Source organism: Podarcis liolepis (genome assembly GCF_965112155.1).
Source record: "Podarcis liolepis genome assembly, chromosome: 8".
NCBI classification, from domain to species: domain Eukaryota; kingdom Metazoa; phylum Chordata; class Lepidosauria; order Squamata; family Lacertidae; genus Podarcis; species Podarcis liolepis.
In genome coordinates, this window is record NC_139560.1 from 24,977,508 (window position 1) to 24,999,473 (window position 21,966).

At 42.1% G+C, this 21,966-nt stretch overlaps 1 protein-coding gene across 2 annotated transcripts in view; it reads right to left on the reverse strand.

The window, feature by feature from the left end:
* Positions 1 to 994: 994 nt before the first annotated feature.
* SDC2 (syndecan 2) overlaps positions 995 to 21,966 on the reverse strand; it is a 63,902-nt gene continuing 42,930 nt past the window's right edge. Inside the window, exons 2-5 of one of the 2 annotated variants that reach the window (XM_083517457.1) lie at positions 7,682 to 7,793; positions 5,404 to 5,528; positions 3,567 to 3,708; positions 995 to 2,261 (exon numbers count right to left, since the gene is read on the reverse strand). In XM_083517457.1, coding sequence (XP_083373583.1) covers positions 2,098 to 2,261; positions 3,567 to 3,708; positions 5,404 to 5,528; positions 7,682 to 7,793 — 543 coding nt within the window. In that variant the 3' untranslated portion in view covers positions 995 to 2,097. Of the gene's footprint in view, positions 2,262 to 3,566; positions 3,709 to 5,385; positions 5,529 to 7,681; positions 7,794 to 21,966 lie in introns of both variants that reach the window. The other variant, XM_083517456.1, reaches the window with a different exon arrangement.

A 21,966-nucleotide genomic window follows, 5' to 3' on the forward strand; every position in this document is an offset into this window, starting at 1 on the left:
TGAGGCCTATGGACAGGACTAAAATCATTATTTGATGCACATTAACTTGCTATCTACTTTTGTGCTATCTACTGCAGGCTAACCTTCTCCCTACCCCTGGAATGGAGACTGGGTAGACCTCTAGATATTGATGGGACCTCCCACCTGCCCTGACCATTGGCCATGATGGGTGGGGACTGTTGGGAGCTGGGGCCCAGCATCTGGAGGGCCACAAGTTCCTCATCCTTACTGTCCCATCACTAAACCCCATCATGCCTCCTTGTTCTTGTCCATCTTATACAGACGTGTAGGACATGGCACTTCTGTGTGGTCTCTGCAGCACCACATTTGGCATGATGTCCAAAGCACATTCAGTGGGACTCAGGCACCTGGAGGCTACTTCTCCCATGCAAAGAGTTGTGTGGTTGCACAGATTTCCAGGGAAGCACCACAAGGCAAAAGGAGAGGATCTAGTTTCCTGACTCACCTTTGTAGCAAAGGAAGGATGCAAGCATCCCCCTTCCCACCTGCTATTTCTTCCCTCTCCTCGCATCCTTTTCTTTGGAGAAATGGTGGCCGCTGAACATACAGTTTTGGCCAGCTATTCTCAAGCCCCACCACAGAGATAATGATGTGGAATAATTCTGTTACTTTTCAAGGCACGCAAACATATCCATATTGCTTATTTCAAGGGCAAGGCATGGGTGGGAGGAATCATTCAAGCACATGGAGAACTGAAACTTTATATTCATGTGAATTTGAGCACTAAAGAAGTAACCCATATTGATTAGCACTTAACATTTCACCAATGTGAAAAGAATTAACAACTGCAGGTACATTTTCATTTTAATGAGGCTATAAACAGAGCTATTTCTCCCGTGAAACTCTTGTTAGCAACCTTCGGGGACCTTTGTTTCCAAAATATCCTTTTATCATATAACAGATGCAATTAGTAGCATGGCGCATGAAGTCGCCATTATACGAAAGAGAACAAAATAAAGTCCACAATGAAATATTTCAGTATTAGGCCACATGATTTATTCAGTAGTGTTTATGTTCCCAAATTACAATTTATGTCTATCCATGTAAGACTACAAAAGTTACCATTAGAATTGTCTGTGCTTATAAAATACCAACATTTTCTTCTCTCTCTCTCTCTTTACTGTTATATACTCATTAACACCAGTCTGCAACAAGTTACATAGAATCATAGGCACTTCAAAGGCTTTAAAAGACGTTTACAACTTAAATGCATTTTTTTAAAGAACAATTTAAAAAAAGGATTCTTTTTCAATTCCTACTCGTACCTTCAAATTGCAAGAAATTAACCAACAGTGGCCATAGAAATTTGCAGCAACATCTTGGAATACTGTTAAGAGTCTTTGGGTTTGTATAGGCTTGTCAGTAGCTTACTGCAACATCTCCCATAAAGAAGATTTGTTTTTGTACGGGTACGACTACATCGTTTGCAGTAATAGTCCAATTTTACACATTAATTTGCTGCTGTAAGTTTCAATGAAGCTACAGGAACACTGAGAAACAAAGCAAGGTGTAAAATGGATTTTCTGACACTAAAATTTATACAAAGTGGAGGTTAAAGTTTACATAGCTGAAAAAATACATTTACACTAAGAGTTACCATTATCTGAGTTATCCGAAGACAAATTGCACCATGACAACTACAAAAAGGCATTTTATTTTTTATTTTATTTTTGGAAACAGATAAATTAATGAAATAAAAACTAACTTGTAAGATCAATCAGACATGCTGACAAAAATTAAACAACTTTCATTGAACCATAGGATAAAAACAATCATTTTCATTTATGCATAAAGTTTTTAAATGATTCGGTGAACATCAATGGCTGTATAAAATAATGTTTTGCCACTGTTATTCACAGAACACTGCAAAATGTTAAGATTTTACTTTACATTTTCTTAAAAGGAATACATGAAAAGTTTTAAATACAATGGGATTTTTTTTTTATCATAAAGGTGCCATAAAGGCTCTTTAATGAAAAAAAAAAGGTTTCTTCATTATTCTATGCAAAAAAAAAAAAAAAGCTTTATTTAAAAAGTTCAGTGATCTCTTAAACAGAGACACTTAAGTTAAGAGTTTTATGCATAAAACTCCTTAGTAGGTGCCTTCTGGTAGGCAGCGCTGGATGGTTTGCGTTCTCCAAGGTCGTAGCTGCCTTCATCCTTCTTTCTCATGCGATATACCAAAAGCAAGATAAGGAAGATTGCAAAGAGAAAACCAATAACTCCACCGGCGATAACAGCTATGGAAGGGGAAAAAAACAGAAGTTTCACCAGGAGCAGTGTATTGCCTCCAAGAGAAAAAACAACCACCATCATTTACTGAGTATCCCAACCTTTCAAAATGGCATTTCAAAGCAACAGGTCTCAAGCCTGGAAACCAAGTGGAGAGGTTTCCCACCCTTGCCACACCTCCTCTTCCCAGGCCACGCCCCTCAATGGTCCTGCTCTGCAGTTTCCATGAGGGTTCTGCCTGGCTGAAATGCATCCCTGAATAATGCAGTTTGCTTGCCTGAATAGGGAGGAGCGTGCAAGTGTGCGTAGAAACCATTCTACTGTACAAAGGGTTAACAAAAATGTTGTTCCCCCTACTTTTGCTTCTGGCACTGCCTACTATGGCCACTTGGAGCACTGCCATTGTAACATTTTAATTTAGTTTAGTTTAAACATGTAAACCGTGTTTATAACCCAACCAGGTTCTTAAGAGCCACCCAGATTATTTTATAGCCGAATAACTGTTAAGGTTCTGGAAGGGACGTTCTAAAATGTTCCTGAAGGCTTGACAAGCCCAGCCCCAAATATATTTACTTGGCTGCAAAATGCAAAAGGATTTACATGAAGGGTGCAACTCTCTGGTCCCAGAGAGAGTAGCCCAGAGGCCCACCCTCTGGGAGGGAGATCCACCACTTGTGGAAAGGACTGCTGCCATTTCCCCTCCACTGCTGGTACACCAGTGGCCAAGAAAGGGGTGTTCTAGGGTAGGTGCTCAATATGTATTTTCAACACACGTTCTCTCAAAATGCCCATTTCTGAACAGTATCTGAAAACATGTGCCACCATTAAACACAATTCTATATGCTTTGAACAAAAAACTGCGTTGTAAAATTTGAGGAAGTGTGAAATCCAAAGCTGGCAGTATTCAGATCCTCACATTCATCTCTGTGAGGTGCAGGTTAGGGTTCGTTTGTATCCGAATTTGCAAAGCTCAAATGCTTCTAGCAGCCCCATCCCCTTTGCAAAAAACCCCCTCAGGTGAAAGAGATTTGTTTTTTCTTTCATCCCTTGAGGAGGAGGTGAATGTCCTGGTGTAAACATTATTGAGATGCTAAGGAAAGGGCAGCAATGTATTGAGAGGAAAAGAGCAATAAAACTGTTCCTCAGTTGCAAAAGAGAAAAAAAAGTGGGGAGATTGCATCATACCACAGGATGGGGAGGAACAGTGCTCAAAGCAACAGCTATGTGAGTAGCTGCAGAGATAGTGAATACCTTGGCTTCAAAATAGAGCAGGAAGCTCCTTATTCTGCACTTTATGAACATATGGCACCCACCTGCCAATACTTCTGTTCTCTGGAAAAGGTTTTCTGAGTGTTTTTGGGTGAATACGTCGGTGTCTTCACCTGGTTCGTTCTTAGCGTTTTTGTTTTCAGCGTCAGGCTTGAGAATTCTCTTTTTATCTATCTCTTCAGGTGACTGTAGCACAAGATGTGGGAAAACGATGGCACAGAGTCAGTTCAGGGGGAGAAACAACAACCCGCAGCAGCAGTGACAGAAACCATTACCCTTTATGCATTCAAATTCTGTAATATATACATTTCCTATTCACTTGACACCTTTAGCTCAATTCTCTTGAGAACCTTAAAGGGGGATGGAGGACGGGGCAGAATTTGTCTCCTAAATTTCTAACTGGAAGCCTCAGACCCCTTTCTCAAAATAACTCCTACAAATCAATGTGTGCTTATATCGATTTGCTTACCCCATGAAATAAGAGTAAAATCAAATAGATGTGTTGCTACATGGTGCAATGAATGTAGTCTATTTCAGTTTAAATATTCTTTAACTGTGTAACATAATGTGGCCTGTAGCTCAGTGGAAGACCATGTTCTTTGTATACGAAAGGTCCCAGGTTAAATCCCAAACATCTCCAGGTAGGGTTGGAAAGTCCCCTCTCTCAAACCTGAGGAGCCACTGCTAGTCAGTGTACCCCAGTCTTCCCCAACCTGGTGTGATCCAGCTGTTTTAGACTACAACTCCTATCAGCCCCAGCTGGTGGACACCAAGTTGGAAAATAAGGTTGGTGTAGAAAGCATAGAGTGTAACTAGGTGGACCAGTGATCTGACTTGGTGAGAGTCAACTTCCCATGCTCTTGTTCCTATAATTTGAAAACAAGGAGCCTATTCCCCACAATTTAAGCCACGCCCCAAAACATTTCCACTGTTAATTTGAGGGAACTAGCCTAGTCTGCCAATAGCCCTACAACAAAGCTTTTAGCGGCCATCAGTTCCTTTTGATATTTTGTATTTTGGCTGCCCTGTGTAAAACCCTTTTGAGTGTCAGAATTCGTAAGGGAAGCAACAAGCACATTCTGATAGGATTCACGGTCCATAAGAGGAATAGCCAACTGCTCGGTGATGCTTATTGGGTGCCCTAGATGCAGAAAACTACAGGAGCTTGCCCTGCTCTTTGGTCGTTACTAAAAACTCTCCACTATGGTTTTTTGCAAGTTTCAGGCCTTTGGAATTATCTCTTACGATGCAACTCAGAATCATAACTTTGCAGTACTTAACCCTACCCCAACCTCTGCTTTCCTTACACACCTGTCTCCCTTCCCCACTAAAAGGGGGGGGGGGAGAAGCTGGCTGGAATAGGTTTAAGGGTTAAAAGAGGGGAAGCAGTGGGCAGAGCAAGGCTTAAGCACAGAGTCTCCTGCCCACTCCCTTTCTCCTTGCAATAGGCTATTGCTACTTTGCACAACAGCAGAAAATGCAAGGCTGGGGATTCTACACTTGTCACCAAGCTTTCCCATTTTAGCTGTAGGCACTAACACATTGGGGAGCCTGAGGATGCTCAAGGAAGAAAATGTAGCACTGGGGAAGAACCCTGCCAAACTGTGGGCACCGGCCGCCTTCTACGAGAGAGTCGCTTCCGATATAGAGGAGGGATACACACGTTTCAGAACAGAAGACCAAAGCTCTGCGTTTCTCCTAATAGACTGATATGATATCCAAGTGAGTTGTCTTTATGGTTAATCCACAGCTTTGCACTAAACCTAGTAAATCCTCTTAAAGCATACATCAGATGGCATTTAAGGTTAAATTATTATCACGGCAGCTTTAAAAACCAGCAAGAGGCTCCTCCCCTGCACACACCTTTGTTTGCGTAGGTACCTTGGTCTGCATTTTCAGCGTGGTTTTCTCAGTTCTGGGAGCATCACTAGTTGGTGGCATCTTTGGGAGAGTTCTTGATGGCACCACTATTGGCGTGTTATCGCCTTCTTCTTCTTCTTCAGCCCCTGAAGTATAAGAAGAATAGGAATGGAAACGCATCTGTACATATTTGCTCTGCTCTAGTTTATTGCCGATACTTGTGTGCTGCCCTAAAGGCTATTTACAATTTTATTTTATTTTTTAAAAAAATCTTTTCTAAAAAAACCATCAACATCGCAGAAAAATGTAAAATAAATATTGGCGCTTCTCCTCCAAGGAGCTCCAAGATAGGATATACTTCTTCCCTCACCCCAACCATTTTGTCCTTACAACAACCCTGTTGTAAGATGACTTGAACTCTTCACAAAATGCTGGTTTCCTAGCTACAGCAGTGAAGGCGAACCCATGGCCCTCCATATTTGACCATTGACCATACTGGCTGGGGTTGATGCGAGCTGGTGTCCAACCACATTTCCCCATGTCCCTGATCTGCGGGGGGGGGGTGCTTTCATAGGGAAGCATTCAAGCATGTGACCCCCCCCCCCGGAACAGTTTAAGAATGTAATCTGGTGTTTGTGGGGACCAGCCCTTACTTATTCAGCAGCTGGCTAATCAAAAAGGTCCTAAGCATTTACTGTGTAATTTATTTAGCTGTAAAAAGGACCGGATAGTTATCTGACCGATTATGTAGCAACTACTTTGCACTGAAATCCAAACACTCGTGACATTTTCTTTTATCTACCTAACTGATTTAATTCATCGAGATTTGCTCAGTGGTATTTGGCTTTCTTAGTTTAATTTTCCATTACTTCAGTACATTCAACTGGGGCAGGGGGAAAGAATTATATTAATCAAGCAGCCTGGTGCAACCACTTTTTTAATTCCTCGGGGTCTAATCTAGAACCAAATCCCTTTTTTTTGTCTTATCCCTTATTTATATGCAATAAATCCAACAGGATATCAGCGTTTAAGACTGCATATCCCAACTCCAGAAAACATAAATTCACAATTCAACCAACAGGAAGCGTCAGAAAAGTTCAGGATTACTGTGTAACTATAGAAATGCACATGAAATTTCACAATCCAGGTGGGAGCATGGAAGGGGTAGCCACTGAGAGCTCTGTTTGTTCCCTGCCACACACTCAATATCTCCGTCACTCTAGGTAGCCCCGCCCCCACGCCCATCAACAACATTATGCTCTCCATAAAAAATACACTTTAACTGACATATGCTAATGAGATGCAATGCTCTTGCTTGTGGCAAAAATTATCACGTGGTGTCACCTGAGCCACAATTACTTCTTTGTTGCCCAAACATTCTCCGTGGCCTTTAAATGCAGCGTGTCACCAAGGCCATCCTACTAAATGATACAGACACTGATAACAACATGGGGATTCTAATCTTCATCATAAACAGCATCACAGATTCAGCAGGTAGTCAACATACAGGCAATGTCTGCTTTAGGCACATCCAATATATGTGCGGTTGCGCACATGTGCATTGCGCCAAATACAGAAGTGACCCAAAAAGTCACGAAAAGGGGCGGAAGGGGGTGTCTGAAGGCTTTTTCAAAGGTGTTTCAAATATACACACTTTCACTTAAATGCATGGTGCCTAGGAACGTAACCTCCGCATAAATTGGGAGCTGCCTGTACAGTCATACCTCGGGTTGAATATGCTTCATGTTGAGCGCGTTCAAGTTGCACTCCGTGGCAACCCGGAAGTAACGGAGCGTGTTACTTCTGGGTTTCGCCGCTCGCGCATGCGCTCAAAATGACGTCACGCGCATGCGCAGGAGTGGCAAAAAGTGTCACACAGGTGCGCAGACGTGCCATCGCTAGTTACGTTTGCTTCTGGATGCGAACGGGACTCCGGAACGGATCCCGTTCATATCCAGAGGTACCACTGGACTGAATTTTCTGGACTCTACAGATTAGGTTTTTTCATGTTCTTGTTGATCAAGGGCCCACTTCACACATATCAGCTGACCTGAGTGCATCAACACAACTAGTGGAGACCCACATAGGAAACACAAGAAGAGAACATGGTCGGACTCTTCTAGCCCAGTAATGACTACTGTGCTTCTCATTGCTTGCTATCTGATTTTATTTCATTCTTAAGAAGCCAGGGATCTAACCTGGCACATTTTGCATGTGAAGTGTATGCTGTACAATGGAACTGTAGGACAAAGGCCATGTCTGGCCCTAACACATTTATCATTATGCGACATTGCTTTACCTGAGCCTGAACCCGAAGTATAATCATCGTCATCAATTGGATAAACTCCTGATGCTTCTTCAATGGAGCTGTTGTCAAGGTACAGGTCTTTATCGGAGGTCAATGCTGCTCTCTGGAAATGATGGTGAAATGCATGGTTAGTTCTTTGTTTCATGAAACACAAGCACAACTTCTAATTTAATTTCATCCCAGTATATCATTAAATGAACCGAGGAAGCAAACGTCACAATAAATAGTAGTGAGAAACAGTGTTAAAACAAGTGCCATAAGAATATCCTTCATGGCCATTGTTGAACTGGGTTTAACAAAAGATGAGGTCAACATGGAGGCTACGTCCTGTTTCCATTAGCCAAGACTTATTAATTTAAACTGATCTTATTAGACATATTGTCAAAGTCTGTACTTTCTTGGCTTGAAATATGAAGCACAAGGACTTGTTGTGCTTGCATTAAATAAAAGGCAAGCATTATGATTCCCAAAATCTCTTTTCAGCTAAACTGCTTCCTTCCCCTGTTTTTTCTGTACATCAGTAGCCATGGGAAAATAACATTTCCCAGGGCTACCAACCTTTGGGCTGCTGTTACAACAATACTCCAGGAGAGAGATGTCTCTCATTCAATCCAGTATCCAAACAAGAACCAGATAAGCAGCTGCAAGAATGAGTGTTGGCAGCTCCAAGGTGGGTTAGTTGGTGGAGATAATTTGGGGGCTCAAGGATATAGGGATTTGGATGCTCCAGGGTTAGTGAGAGAATGATCTGTCCCATAGTGCTCCAGATAATATTATAATGGGTACCACAGGATCTAATTGCAGTTATAACAGAGCTCAGTATAAAGTGAGTTATTCCTCAACTGTTTTCGGGAAATATTTATGTTTGCCGCTTCCAGTTACTGAGGACCAAGGGTAGAGAGCCTATCACTCATTTTTCAGATCTCATTCCAAGGCAGCCAACAAATTCACACCCAACACCACCTCACTAAAAAATAGCATAAACACAACCAATGACAAGATCAGCAGTCAAACACATACTTTCTGATAGGCAGAGGTATTATACTTACTCCCTCAAAATGAACTGACAAAGCTCCCAGTTATTAACTTTGAATCATTTAAAAACCAGCAGGCCCCTTCATATATTACAACCTGAAACAGGAGGTTGACAGGCAGTTTAGGTGGAATCTCATATGAGAAACTTGAACATGCACTTGTGCAAGAAAAAATGGTTTTAAAAAAATGAGAAAAGGGACAAAAACAGAGAAATGCTGGCTAGTGCTCCCTGGTCAAGTCAGAATAAGAAACAGCGCTTGATCACTGGAAATGGGCTTTCATATTTTAACACATAAAACAACATGATGGACTAAGTTTATTAAACATCAAAGATCCAGACAAGAACATATGAGCAATATTCTATGCATGCCTACTATAAATAAGTTCCCACTGGGTTCAGAGGGACTTACTCCCACCTAAGTGTGAACTGTTAGATCGCAATCTACATGCATTTAATTGTGTGCATTCAGCTGAACGTGCATGGCAAAATACTTTAAAGGAGGTAGGATTCCGGGGGGGGGGGGGGAGGGACTTCGGCAATCCCACCCAACATTGCATCTATATGCTATTTTTGCTTGAGGTGCGGTCTCCGGAACGTAACCCTCGTGTAAGTTGCAGGCTTACTGTGCATGATTTTAGCGTCGGGCAGCAGGCCCCATGCAAGAGCCACAGAAACTCTGTTCAGTACACTCAGACAGGGATTGCATTCCCATCCATCAATTATTATCCCACTTACATTGATATTCTTAAGAGTATAATGCTGGAAAATCCTCTGACCTAAATTCTTCACATATTACAAGCCAATGATCATTGGAGCCCAGTCTGGTTACTGAATAAACAGGAATAAATCTAAATCTAGGGGATGCAAAGCAGATTAATGTCCACTAAGCACTAAATACAGGTTGCTTCCCCTCTCAAATATGTGCTGAGTTTAGATTGCACATCTGGGAGTCGTTAGCTGTTTACAAGTCATCAACAAAATTAAAAAATAAAAGTAGTTTTACAGAAATGGTGTCACCCTAGACCCACAGTCAAGGTAAAGGCATCTTCTCTGACCACAGATATAAAGGGAGAAGGGAATAGGTGTATCAGAGTGCCACCCACCCTCTGCCCCTGGTTCATCTTGCACACGTATCTAAATAAAAGCATCCCAATCACCATTTCATAACAGCTGGGGAAAGACTATGATAAGCAAATGTAGGAAGCACTTATACTGCAGAACCACTGATTCCTTTAGGGCTACATAATCAGTGGCCTAGCACTCATGCACCTTTCAAATCTTATTTCTTCAGCAGGCAGCCTTATATAGAGAGTTTAAAGCTGGCATCGTATGTGTGCCCTCAGAGTGCTGCCACCTCTTCTTTTGCTGCCCACGGCAACCATTATTTTACTGTCACCAAAGGCACTTTTATCAACATATGATATGAGCACCTCAATTTATTTATTCTTAACCAAAAACCCCCACTGTGTGTACTGACCAGAGAATAAACCCCACGGTGGGTCAACATACTGAGGACAACCCTGTAAAGGTATATATTGTGTTTCAGAGACGCATAGCTGTTTTGTTTTGCTAGGGAGCCTAGTGATGTGAAAGAGGCTAGAGAAATTCACACAATCCTTATTAGGATTAGAATGCTCAGGAGTCTGTGTCAGAAAACCACCACTGTTTAAAATTGGTATAAAGTCAATAAGTTATTTTAAAAAAATAACTCTGCCATTGTTCTCTGCCATCATTTCCTCTTATCTGCTGCTTATGCGGCCTTTTAATTTTAACTTACAAATCCTATTTCCCACCCCCCGGTTAGTCACATTGGCAGTACCACCCAATCAGGGAGCGTGTGGTGACTGTCATGATGTCGCAACACTGCATATCCTGTCTAAATTGGCTACACGGTGATGCAATTCCTTCCTGAATCAGTGACATGGGTAATCCCAGTCAGTTGAGGGTATTGAACAGGATAACATCATACCATTACATAGCCAGCCTGATTTTGCTATGTAATTAAGTCATTAAGGTCAAACAGAGTCAATTCAGGTAAAGTCTTATTAAGTACAATATAAAATCACCAAAGGAAGGGGCCCTCTAATAATAATAATAATAATAATAATAATAATAATAATAATAATAATAATAATAGATTAAAACTGTGCCTACCAAATCCAATCCAATTTGCTTTCTCACGGGTCCACCATGATTCTCAAAGTCAATTCCTGCTACCTAAACAGTAACTGTATGCCACGACATCTATTTTTAGGATAATCTCTTGATTTGGGGCTTTAGCGTTCCATACACACATATGTATGAAATATTATATAAAATTCAATGAATGAATGCTGATAAAACCTGGTTTCTAGCAGGATCTATTTAGAAGTAGTGGAGGCTGGTCCATGAAAGCAAATGGGGAACTGCTCAACCAACTTCAGCCGGTCCTCACCTGTCTTTTTACTTACGACCAGACCAAGAAGTAGCTCTGTCTACTTGCTTCCTTCTCCATAATGTCATTGTTACCATTACAGAGCTTAGCAAGGAGGAGGATGGGGACAAAACTAGAATTAGTGGCTTCTGCCAGTCTTTGGCTCTGCTCCACCTACTGTTGGCTTCCCTGCCTTCCACCCTAGTAATCCCAATAGGCACCAGCCTCCAATGCTTATAAGACTGCACTGAAGTATGTACATCTCTAAACAATGAGCCTCATCGTCCTTCTGTTAGTTAGCATGTGTCTTGGCCTCTCCAAAGCCAGGGGAGTAACCTTCCACAATGGATGGTTTCCTACTAAGAATTTGGCTCCAGATTCTGTGTGCTCTGCCTAGCACTCTTTCCAATAAGTGAGACGGGAGGGGAAGAGAACAACCCAGAACATCTGCCTGAAAAAACCCGCTCCTCTGAGGGTGCTGAATGGTCCTCAGAAAGCAAGTTAAAAATTCATTGCTTCCGCTCCCATGCTTTTCCTGGTACCCAAATGAACCTAGGGGAGAGAGAGGGAGGGAACTTGCAGAGGTCTTTAAGACATGAGTTGTGCATCTGTTAATGTGTTTTAGATGGTGCCTGACACAACAGAGCTCTTGCCCGCACTAAAAAAACTTCTCTGCTCTAATGGAGGATGAGTGATGCCCTTTGGCTAAAGAGGCTTAGTGAATCTCATGGTGCTCAAAGACATTTTCTCTCTTGACAAGGCAATGGAATAGATACAAACTTATTTCGCAGGACTCCATACTGATATCTTATTTCAGCAAAGCTACGGCAGAAAGCAACAAGGAGGAAGTTTTATTGACCCAGAGGAAACAAGAGAGCTTCTCTGTGGATACTTTCAAAGAAACACACATCCCTTAAAAAAAATAAAAGTGGCCAAGTTCGCTTGTAGGGCTGCAACTCAAGGAGCAGAAGACGTTTTAACAGAGAGCTATCCTGCTCTATTATTATGTACAAGTCCATGCCCACATATATAAAGCTTTAGGCTAGGTCCAGAATATGTGGAATGGGGGATAAAGCCAGTAGCATCAGAAGTCTTAGTAGAATCCAGTGTTCTCCAGATGTTTGGGACTACAACTCCCATCATCCGTGGCTATTGACCATGGAGTCTGGGGCAGATGAGAGCTGGAGTTTAACAATACCCAGAGGGGAATATTTTGGAAGGCCTCTTTCTGTGGTCTGCCTGCCTGGGCAGAGCCTCATAACTCAGTCGATCTCTCTGCCAACACTGCAAAGGGGCAATATGGCCTATGAAGTGCTGTTTGAATAACTCTAGCTGCAATGCCAACGGATGTGGGGTTTTGCAGGGCACTGCTGTGCTGAACTGAACAGGACACCTTATTTTAGTCCTCCCCCCACCCTCTTAGACAGGAGGGTTTACTGTAATTTAAAATGACACACGGCTTATATAAAAATGCTTTATAGTATTGAAGGACATTTGCAGATCTTCCTTATGTAAGCACGAAACAATACTAAGTCAGCATTTGTAATGTGCATCTGCAGTTGATTCCAAACTCTGGCATCCGCCTGTGGCAATGAGAGCACAGCCTTGGAGATGAAAACTGTGCTCTGGACTGCAGCCTTGCTTGGCTTACCAGCGCAGTTACTATAACATTCAGAGTAGATGCCAGAAAGATTATTCACGCTCTTTGTATCTAATGAAGAATTTCTTCCCAACTCTCTGTGTGTATATATAATAAAATAATAAAAACGAAACATAGCTGGAGGCTCTGAACTTTCATTGCCGATTAAAAGGAAGAAAGAAAAGAACTGGCTTGACTGTCTTCAGCCACTGAGAGTACGGAAAGACCCAGATAACTGAAATTACAGGAAATTGTCTCTGTTGCACACAAAAGAGAAAGGTTCTTAAACAGGAATAGGTTCCTACTGAGACATATTAACCGGTTTAGTCATATACAATTTGCATAACAGAACTGTAGAATTCATCTGGTCCAAAACCCTGCAAAATGTAGGAATCTTTTGCCCAATGTGGGGATCAAACCCACGATCATGAGATTAAGAGTCTCATGCTCTAGCATTTGGATTACAGTGCAATCGTAAACCTACTATTTCTTTCTTATTCTTTAAACCAGAGGTGGGGTACTCCAGATGTTCTTGGAAAACACCCACCATCCTAGGTTACGCTAGGTGGAGCTAAGAGGATCTGGAGTCCAATGACATCAGGAAAGGCCACAGTTTTCCCCATCCCTGTTTTAAATGTGCACATGCAAACAACATAGAGAAAGTTCTTGATTACAGTTCGAAGCAGAGGAATCTCAAGCACACAAGCAGATTTCCCCAGGAGAACAAAAGAAGAACACTGCTTGATCAAACCATCTAGTCCAGTATCCAGTTCCCCACAGTGGAGAGCCAGATGCCTCTGGGATAAAGGTAAAGGGACCCCTGACCATTAGGTCCAGTCGTGGCCGACTCTGGGGTTGTGGCACTCATCTCGCTTTATTGGCCGAGGGAGCCGGCGTACAGCTTCCAGGTCATGTGGCCAGCATGACTAAGCCGCTTCTGACGAACCAGAGCAGTGCATGGAAATGCCGTTTACCTTCCGGCCAGAGCGGTACCTATTTATCTACTTGCACTTTGACATGCTTTCGAACTGCTAGGTTGGCAGGAGCAGGGACCGAGCAACGGGAGCTCACCCCGTCACAGGGATTCGAACCGCCGACCTTCTGATCGGCAAGTCCTAGGCTCTGCGGTTTAACCCACAGCGCCACCTGTGTCCCTGCCTCTGGGATACCCACAAGCAATTTCCAAAAGCACTAATCATTCCATGGTGCTGCTCCTCAGCAACTGGTATTCTTCGGTTCCATATTGCCCCTATGACTAATGGTCATTAGCACTCCATTCATTTGTCTAATCCCCTGCTAAAGGCTCCACCAGCAATTACCGTATTTTTTGCACCATAACACTCACTTTTTTCCTCCTAAAAAGTAAGGGGAAATGTCTGTGTGTGTTATGGAGGGAATGCCTACAGGTGGCATGCCTACGGATTTTCCTCCTCTAAAAACTACGTGCGTGTTATGGTCGGGTGCGTGTTATAGAGCGAAAAATACGGTAGATATCCAAGCAGTACCATCTATGGAAGCCACCTCCTGTCATGGAGAAGTAACAGTTTTATTTATGCCACAGGTTGATTCCATGTCCAGATTACAAGGAGGAGCAACGAATCATTTTGCGGTTCACACATACAGTGGTACCTCGGGTTAAGTACTTAATTCGTTCCAGAGGTCTGTACTTAACCTGAAACTGTTCTTAACCTGAAGCACCACTTTAGCTAATGGGGCCTCCTGCTGCTGACGCACTGCCAGAGCACAATTTCTGTTCTCATCCTGAAGCAAAGTTCTTAACCTGAAGCACTATTTCTGGGTTAGCAGAGTCTGTAACCTGAAGCGTGTGTAACCTGAAGCATATGTAACCCGAGGTACCACTGTATATACAAATATTCCCCACATGAACCAACCCGGACCCTGCAGTCATCATCTGAGGCCCTTCTTCATGAGCCTCCATCCAGAGGATGCCAACACGAGCTTGGGCCTTTTCTGTAGCCATTCCCTGCTTGTGGTGCTCTCTCCGGGAAGATTCACCTGGCATCTTTTTAACATATATTTAGTTGTCAGGCAAAAACATTCCTTTTCTTGTGATCCTCGGAGGAAGGGCGGTATAGAAATTTAATAAATAATAAAAATAAATATAGGCACTGAATTTTTTAAAAAATTGAGGCAGCTAAATTCCATTCCTAAACCGTTTCTTGTTGTGTGTTTTACCCTGTTAAGTAGCACAATTTTAATTGCTTCAATCCCACCACCAAAATAATAATAATCAAACACCCTTCATCCGTTGGGTTGTCTGCTATATCTGGTGCATGCCTAGGCATTTGAGGCACAGCATGCATTTCTGGAAATCTAAACAAAGACTCCCATCTGCACAATATAACTAACATCAGAATTCAAAAAGGTGGGGGGGGGATTCAGCTTCATTGTGAAAAGTCATACCCTAATCCTGGATATGAAGACTGGGGTCTTTTGCTGCCACCATATTTATTATGCTCTCAGCTCAGCCTCCAACGTGGATGGAGTGGGAGCACTCAGCTCTGAAGACGTCAGAATAGCTGCTTCCGAGAAGCTATCTCCAGTTCAAACCCTGAAGTGCCACTCCACGTTTAAGTTTTTAAATAGATAAGCTGTTCTTCTAACTGTAGCAGCAGTAAGGCAGCCAGCCAGCCAGCCAGCCAAACCACAGATGGATTTACCTCAATTAGCATAGCAATTCTGCATGTTTTACAAAGAAAAAAGAAAAAAAAAGAAAAGCGCAGTCATCAGTCTCAGTCCCAAATAGAAGGAAGCATGCACGGCTAATTCTCCATTATAGTTCAAAATGTGGGTGTGCATTTTTCAGCCACTGGAACATCAGCCTGCGTTTTACACATAAAGGTAAATCCAGAGAACGATCTGTTAATGAAGACCCAGGTGCCAAACTTAATCCTTTTCAGGCAGTGAGATGCTGGTACCACTGAGGAGGACAGCCTTTCCTCTTAAACAAACAAACAAACAAACAAACAAACAAACAAACAAACAAACAAACCTCTTATGAATGCATTTCCCTGTAATTAATTGCTATTAAAGGCTATGGAAGCATTTCTCTGTCTTTTGTCTCTCAGATCCATTTTCTACCTTTCAGAGGACCTTCATTTCCAGCTCCAGAGAATGCAATTGAATGATTAAAGCTGTCAGGGTAACCTTGCTGGCATGCATGCCGATAACTCTTCACATCACAACCTTCCCTCTTGCCTCACTGCCCTAGCCTAGCAGCAATTAATTGCAATCTCTCCAAGTGGTCAAATTGCAAAGCAGCCCCCATGGAAACTTGCAGAAGCTCACACCAAAGAATGTTGTTTTTAAAGCACACACTTTGTTCTTTTCTCAAACAACCCCAGGCACTTATGCAAGCAGCTGCTAATCAATAGGCACTGGAGATGGAGTGAGGAAGGTTCTGCAAAAATACATACATACATATATAAAAACAAATCCACCACTGTCAAAACTTTCCAGCTGGTGGAAAAATACATGGAGAAACAAGTGTAAGAGATGCAGCATGTTTAGCAGTTACATATTCTGAAGAAAAGCAGGCAATTACATAGCTAATGAATTGAATTACTTTTGAAAAGCACCATCTTAATCAGTGGCTATTACAGATGTCACAAAACAACACAACTTCTATTAAGCTTATAAAAATGTCAAAGCATTTCCCCTCCAATTCTACGAGAAGGTTCTCATAGCCTGGCGTGCTCTGGTCCATGGGGTCACGAAGAGTCGGACATGACTAAATGACTAAACAACAACAACAACCTCTTAAAAATTTAAAAAAGTGGGCCCATCATGTGCAGCCATTAAGTCAAATCTTCCTTCAAGTATGTGAAATGAACTGATTTCAGAGTTCTGTTTTGTTAAGTTTTTCAAGTTGGATTGGACACTGAAAGAGATGCCTTGGGGATAAGGAACCTCTGTGGCAGTCCAGATACTGTTGGACTTCAACTTCCATAAATCACAGCCCGGGTGGTCAATGGATTATGTAGTCTGTCAATATCTGGAGGACTCCATGTTCCCCATCCCTGACCTACATGGCAGGCTCATTCTTACTAAGGCCAGGAGAAAGTCACATGTGATAGTGACTATATACGCAAAACTGGGTTCTAACATGATGGTTACTGAATCACTATATAGTCAGCAAATCCAGCTTTCCAGTTTTACCAAATACTTAGTGATAGGAAACTTGCCTATGTTGAACTCCTTCACAGGCCTGGTCTTCATGCAATGTAAGCAACTGAAAGAGTACCAAGAATCTATCCTGTGTCACCAAAGCAAAACAGGGCAGTTTCTAAGTAGAACACTAACTCACTACACTTCAAAAGCGAAATGCTTAAACATTTAAGCCTTGCTACTCTCAGGTGCAATGCTTATCACACAAGGCATGCAAGAGTTGGCAGTTAGCAAACAAACGTTCTAATTTTCTAATCATATCACTGGCTCTGAGGAGAAAACAACATTCATCTTGCTGTGCTTCTATAATTTAAAGCATTTAAGCAGTTTATGCCCTCTTCTTCCCCTTAACATCTCGTTCATGACACTGCCAGGTAATTCATATTACCAGGTAATTCATTGTTAGAACTTAAAACACAAAAAGTGAGAAGCCGGGAGCTTGATAATGGCAGTCCTCTCACCCCAACCCCCACCCCAAAGCTGAAAATTGAAGACCAACACAGACATTTAAAATGGAACTATGTCTTCTAGGTTTTTCTGCATTGGGCGCCACACCTTCTGCTTCCCCCATTCCTTTTAAAACATTTAAAAACAGAATTTTGCTTATAGGACGGCAAGATATGCTGCAAAATGTGTGGAGTGCCATTAGGACATTAGCCACTGACAATCGTATTTTGATGAGGGGCCTAAATCTGTATCCATATGTATAACAAATTTGTGACAGAGACCTGCGTCCTGAGTATTTTAAGTACATAGTAACACCCTTGGTGATCAATGCATAAGGCTGGGGGGCGGAAGGAGAGAAACTCTCTGTAGCCAGTGCTGACACAAGAAGTAACTAAAAATACAAACCCATCAGAATGTAGAATTATATTTTAGCTATCATGTAACCATCAATTACAAATCTGTTTCATATGTAATGCTATAGTTAAGTAGTGCCGGATTATGTGGTTCACCAACAAAGTGGAATGGGCTCCTACGTTGGTGAGGGGAGAAGGCACCATTAGATGCAACAATAGAACTTCCAAGACGAATAATATTGCTGGCTGTTTGACCGGACGCAGAATAGCTGTGACTAATTCAATTGTGTAGCACACTGACACTCAACAGAGCTGCAGTGAAAGTACATACATACACAGAGAGAGACAGACAGACACAGAGATGTCCAACTTAGTTAACAATTAACGTTGGATCAAAGCATGGAAAAAAGGATCTCATCACCCACATCTGGAATCATTTCTCAACCCACCACTTTTTTGTGTATTCTCTGTTGACTGTTGCTATGAATGTCCTACTCAGGGACAATGTTCCAATCAAATAAAGCATTAGTGCTCCAGGGTTGTTCATTCAAGTTATTTTCAAAAAGTTCTTTAAGCAAGGAGGCTGCCCAAAACAAATAATAACCTCACAGAAGGACCAAAGCAGCTATTTACAGGAAACAAGATTCTCACTGCAGTTCCTTTCTAAAAAATAAAAGAGCAAATTGCACTACTGAGCTATTAACGATGTACTACTAAGAGCAGTCCCGATTTTCCCTTCTTTGAATGCTTTCTTCCCTGAACTGAAGATTATTCCCCCTTCAGTGTATTCTGTCTCCTGTGTCCTATGGAACAATTTATTTATTTTACAAGACTGCTTTGATATGAATGTAATGGGAAAAGAAAGGGTAGATTTGATCACATTTCAAGTTGTGTTGAAATTTGTTGTCTTTGAAATAAGTGTGATTTCTAGGATTTCCTCCCTTTTTAATACAGTATTTATATTTTAAGTTTTCAACAAAACTGGTTTCATTAATGTCTGCGAGAGAAGCAAAGTGAACCAAGCTCCAGCAGAGGTGATTATTTTGTGGCTGATTTCTCCCTCTCCCTGCAACCCTTAGTGCTACTGTCATGTTGCTCATAAGAATCCACCAACCCTGCAGTGCAGATTTTCAGGCGCCTGCAGGGAGATCAGTGACAATCACTGCCCCACTCCCTTCCTCCAAGCCAATGGGAATCTTATAGGTTAGGAACTTTTGTTGTTGTTGTTGCAAGACTGACAAAACAAGTTTGGAGAAGTACAAATGAAGATACTTGCAAAAAACCAAAAACCTCAACTTTTGAACAGCACTCGCTGCTTACTGAACGTCTTGCCATGTTTACAAGTTGTGCTCTGCCACTGCAGGGAACGATTTGTATAACATCAGTAGCCTTTCTACTCACGACGTTGATATAATGCCAAACCACACTGTCTGAACTTACACCATTTGATAAACTGAAAAATCTGTGGTTTCTGAGAGGTTACCAAACCAGGATCTGAAACCAATAATGTTTGAAGATAGTTTGTAAACTGTAACTGTAAACTGTTTGTAAACTATAAAGTTTGGCCAATTGTGGTTTGGACTTCCACCCCACCTCTAAAAGCACAGATTAGGATGTTCTTCTGCACTCAGAGGCCACTGTTGGGACAGCACCTGGAAATTCTCAGGGAAGGTGAGGGGGAATGTACCAACTATAGTTTGTATGGCAGTCCAGCACCTAATGCAAGCCATAGTTTGCCACTGCATATGAACCAATACACACCTGTGGGATTTTTAAATATATTTTTATTAAAGCAGGGAGACTTCTGTACCTACAAATAAAAATAACCCTGTAGTATCTAAGTCAGGGATGGGGAACCTTTTCCAGAGGAGGCTGAAAGGAGCAAAAGGCAAATGTCAGGGAGGGCAGTGATAGTAAATGTCTTTTCTGGCCTCCTGGAAGTACCAACTCCATGTGTAGGTCTCAGCGCACTTCCTCTGTCAGGGCGAGGAGAAGAAAAACAGACTAGCATGGAAATGTGGAAAGGTTCACTTAAGTGATGAGATCCTTTCGCCGAATGGACAATTGATGGTCACAGAAGATATGGGCAGTTCAAGAATCAGCAGTGAAAAGACATATGGAGTTCTCTGGAGGATGACTCGGAATAGGAGCGGGAGAAGGCGTTAGCTCGCCAAGTGAAAAGCCATGTTTTACTGTCTTTATGTTTTGATTATTTTTATTCTGTATTTTGTGCTTTGTATGCTGTAACTTTGTGTTGTGAACCACCCTGAGACCTACAAGTATAGGGGTGGTTTACAAATAATACTAATACTAATACCAATAATAATGTCTGCTCTCTGGTTCAATACATCAGCATAAGAGATTTCTGCGAAGTCACATTTTGATGCAATTATTTGTATAATTTCTTATCTGGAGCACTTTGAAGAAGTCAAGACATTAATCTTACTAGTCTGTTTAAAGGAACATTTTATATGGTTTATCTATGGTTTTAGTTAAAGCTGCAAGTGTCATCCCCATTTTACATCTTATCTATATAGCACAACATGCACCTTCAATTAGAATTCCAGTACTTTGCAACAGTACAAAAAAAGCAACCACTTCATGTTAAACTGAACTTCTCCAGAGTTAATCTGAAGGGTTATGGCAGACCCAAAAAAACTGCATTTCTACCATTTCAACCTCTCAGTGAAGACAATAAGCTTTAGAGCTTGTAAAACCAGAATATCAAATGTTAGCACGGAATAGTAAGAGCTCCGTGGTGTTTCTTAGAAGGGGGGAGGTTTTTCTCTCTGTTTTTTGAAAGCGGGCGATCAGAGTATAAAGAGAGAGAAAACCCTTCCTTTTAAGTCCTTTATTATGAAATAGCTATTCCTGGATTCCTGAAATACCTACAATTCTTTTCATTCAGTACTAAGAAACTCTTATAAGCTTAATGAAATGAAGAAACACTATCCTTTAACAAAGACAAGATGCTTCAAGAAACAGGAGGAATGTTCATTCAGCAACTCACAACAGTGGAAGACCATTAAGGGGGGGGAATATAAAGTTCAATAAAGCAGCAAATATGAAAAATGGAGTTGATAAAGTAACCAGCCCTTAGGAAGTTTCATTAATAGTGAAAGTGTCAAGGGTGAATAGTGAATAGTGAAAAGGGTCATGTAGTATAAAGCGTGAGCTTTGGGTGGGGAATGCTGCTTTGTTGCAGAGGAAAGTGTATGCAAACTATTTTCACAAAGATGTGAATGCAGTTTCTGCAGGTGGAAACTCAGCTGCTTAAACAGAAGCAGGCTGGCAACGTGGTTGTTCAATCTGTTCATATATTTAAAGCTTGATGTCCAAGTTAGGCTTATAAGAGAAAAATCATTTCTGGAACAGTTTTCATTAAACACAAACTCTAGCATTATTTGAAAATTAAGCTGATTGTCAAGTCTTAGGCTGCAATCCTAACTGCATTTATCTGTGAGTAAAGGTGGAGCTCAGGAGACGCGGGTGGTGCTGTGGGTTAAACCACAGAGCCTAGGACTTGCCGATCAGAAGGTCGGCAGTTCGAATCCCCACAGCGGGGTGAGCTCCCGTTGCTCGGTCCCTGCTCCTGCCCACCTAGCAGTTCAAAAGCACGTCAAAGTGCAAGTAGATAAGTAGGTACCACTCCAGCGGGAAGGTATATGGCGTTTCCGTGCGCTGCTCTGGTTCACCAGAAGCGGCTTAGTCATGCTGGCCACATGACCCGGAAGCTGTACGCCGGCTCCCTCAGCCAATAAAGCGAGATGAGCGCCGCAACCCCAGAGTCGATCACGACTGGACCTAATGGTCAGGGGTCCCTTTACCTTTACCTAAAGGTGGAGCTCAGTGGAAAGGCATCTGCTTTCCATGCAGAAGGTCCCGGGTTCAATCCCCAGCATCTCCAGGTAGGGTTGGGAAAGACTGAATGCCCCAGAGAGCAGGTAATCAATGTAGACAATACTGAGCCAGCAGGACCAAAGTTCTGACTCAGTAGAAGGCTGCTTCCTAGGTTCCTCTGAATTTAATAGTACTTATGAGTAGACATGGTTAGGAAGGCATTGCAATTCTGGAGGAGGCATAGCTCAGTGGGAGAGCACCAGTGAAAACATCCTGAATTCAATTCCAGGCATCTCCAGAAAGAGCTAGGAAACACACTTGGAGAGCTGGCCAGTCAGTGCACATCCTGGTGCATTGTCA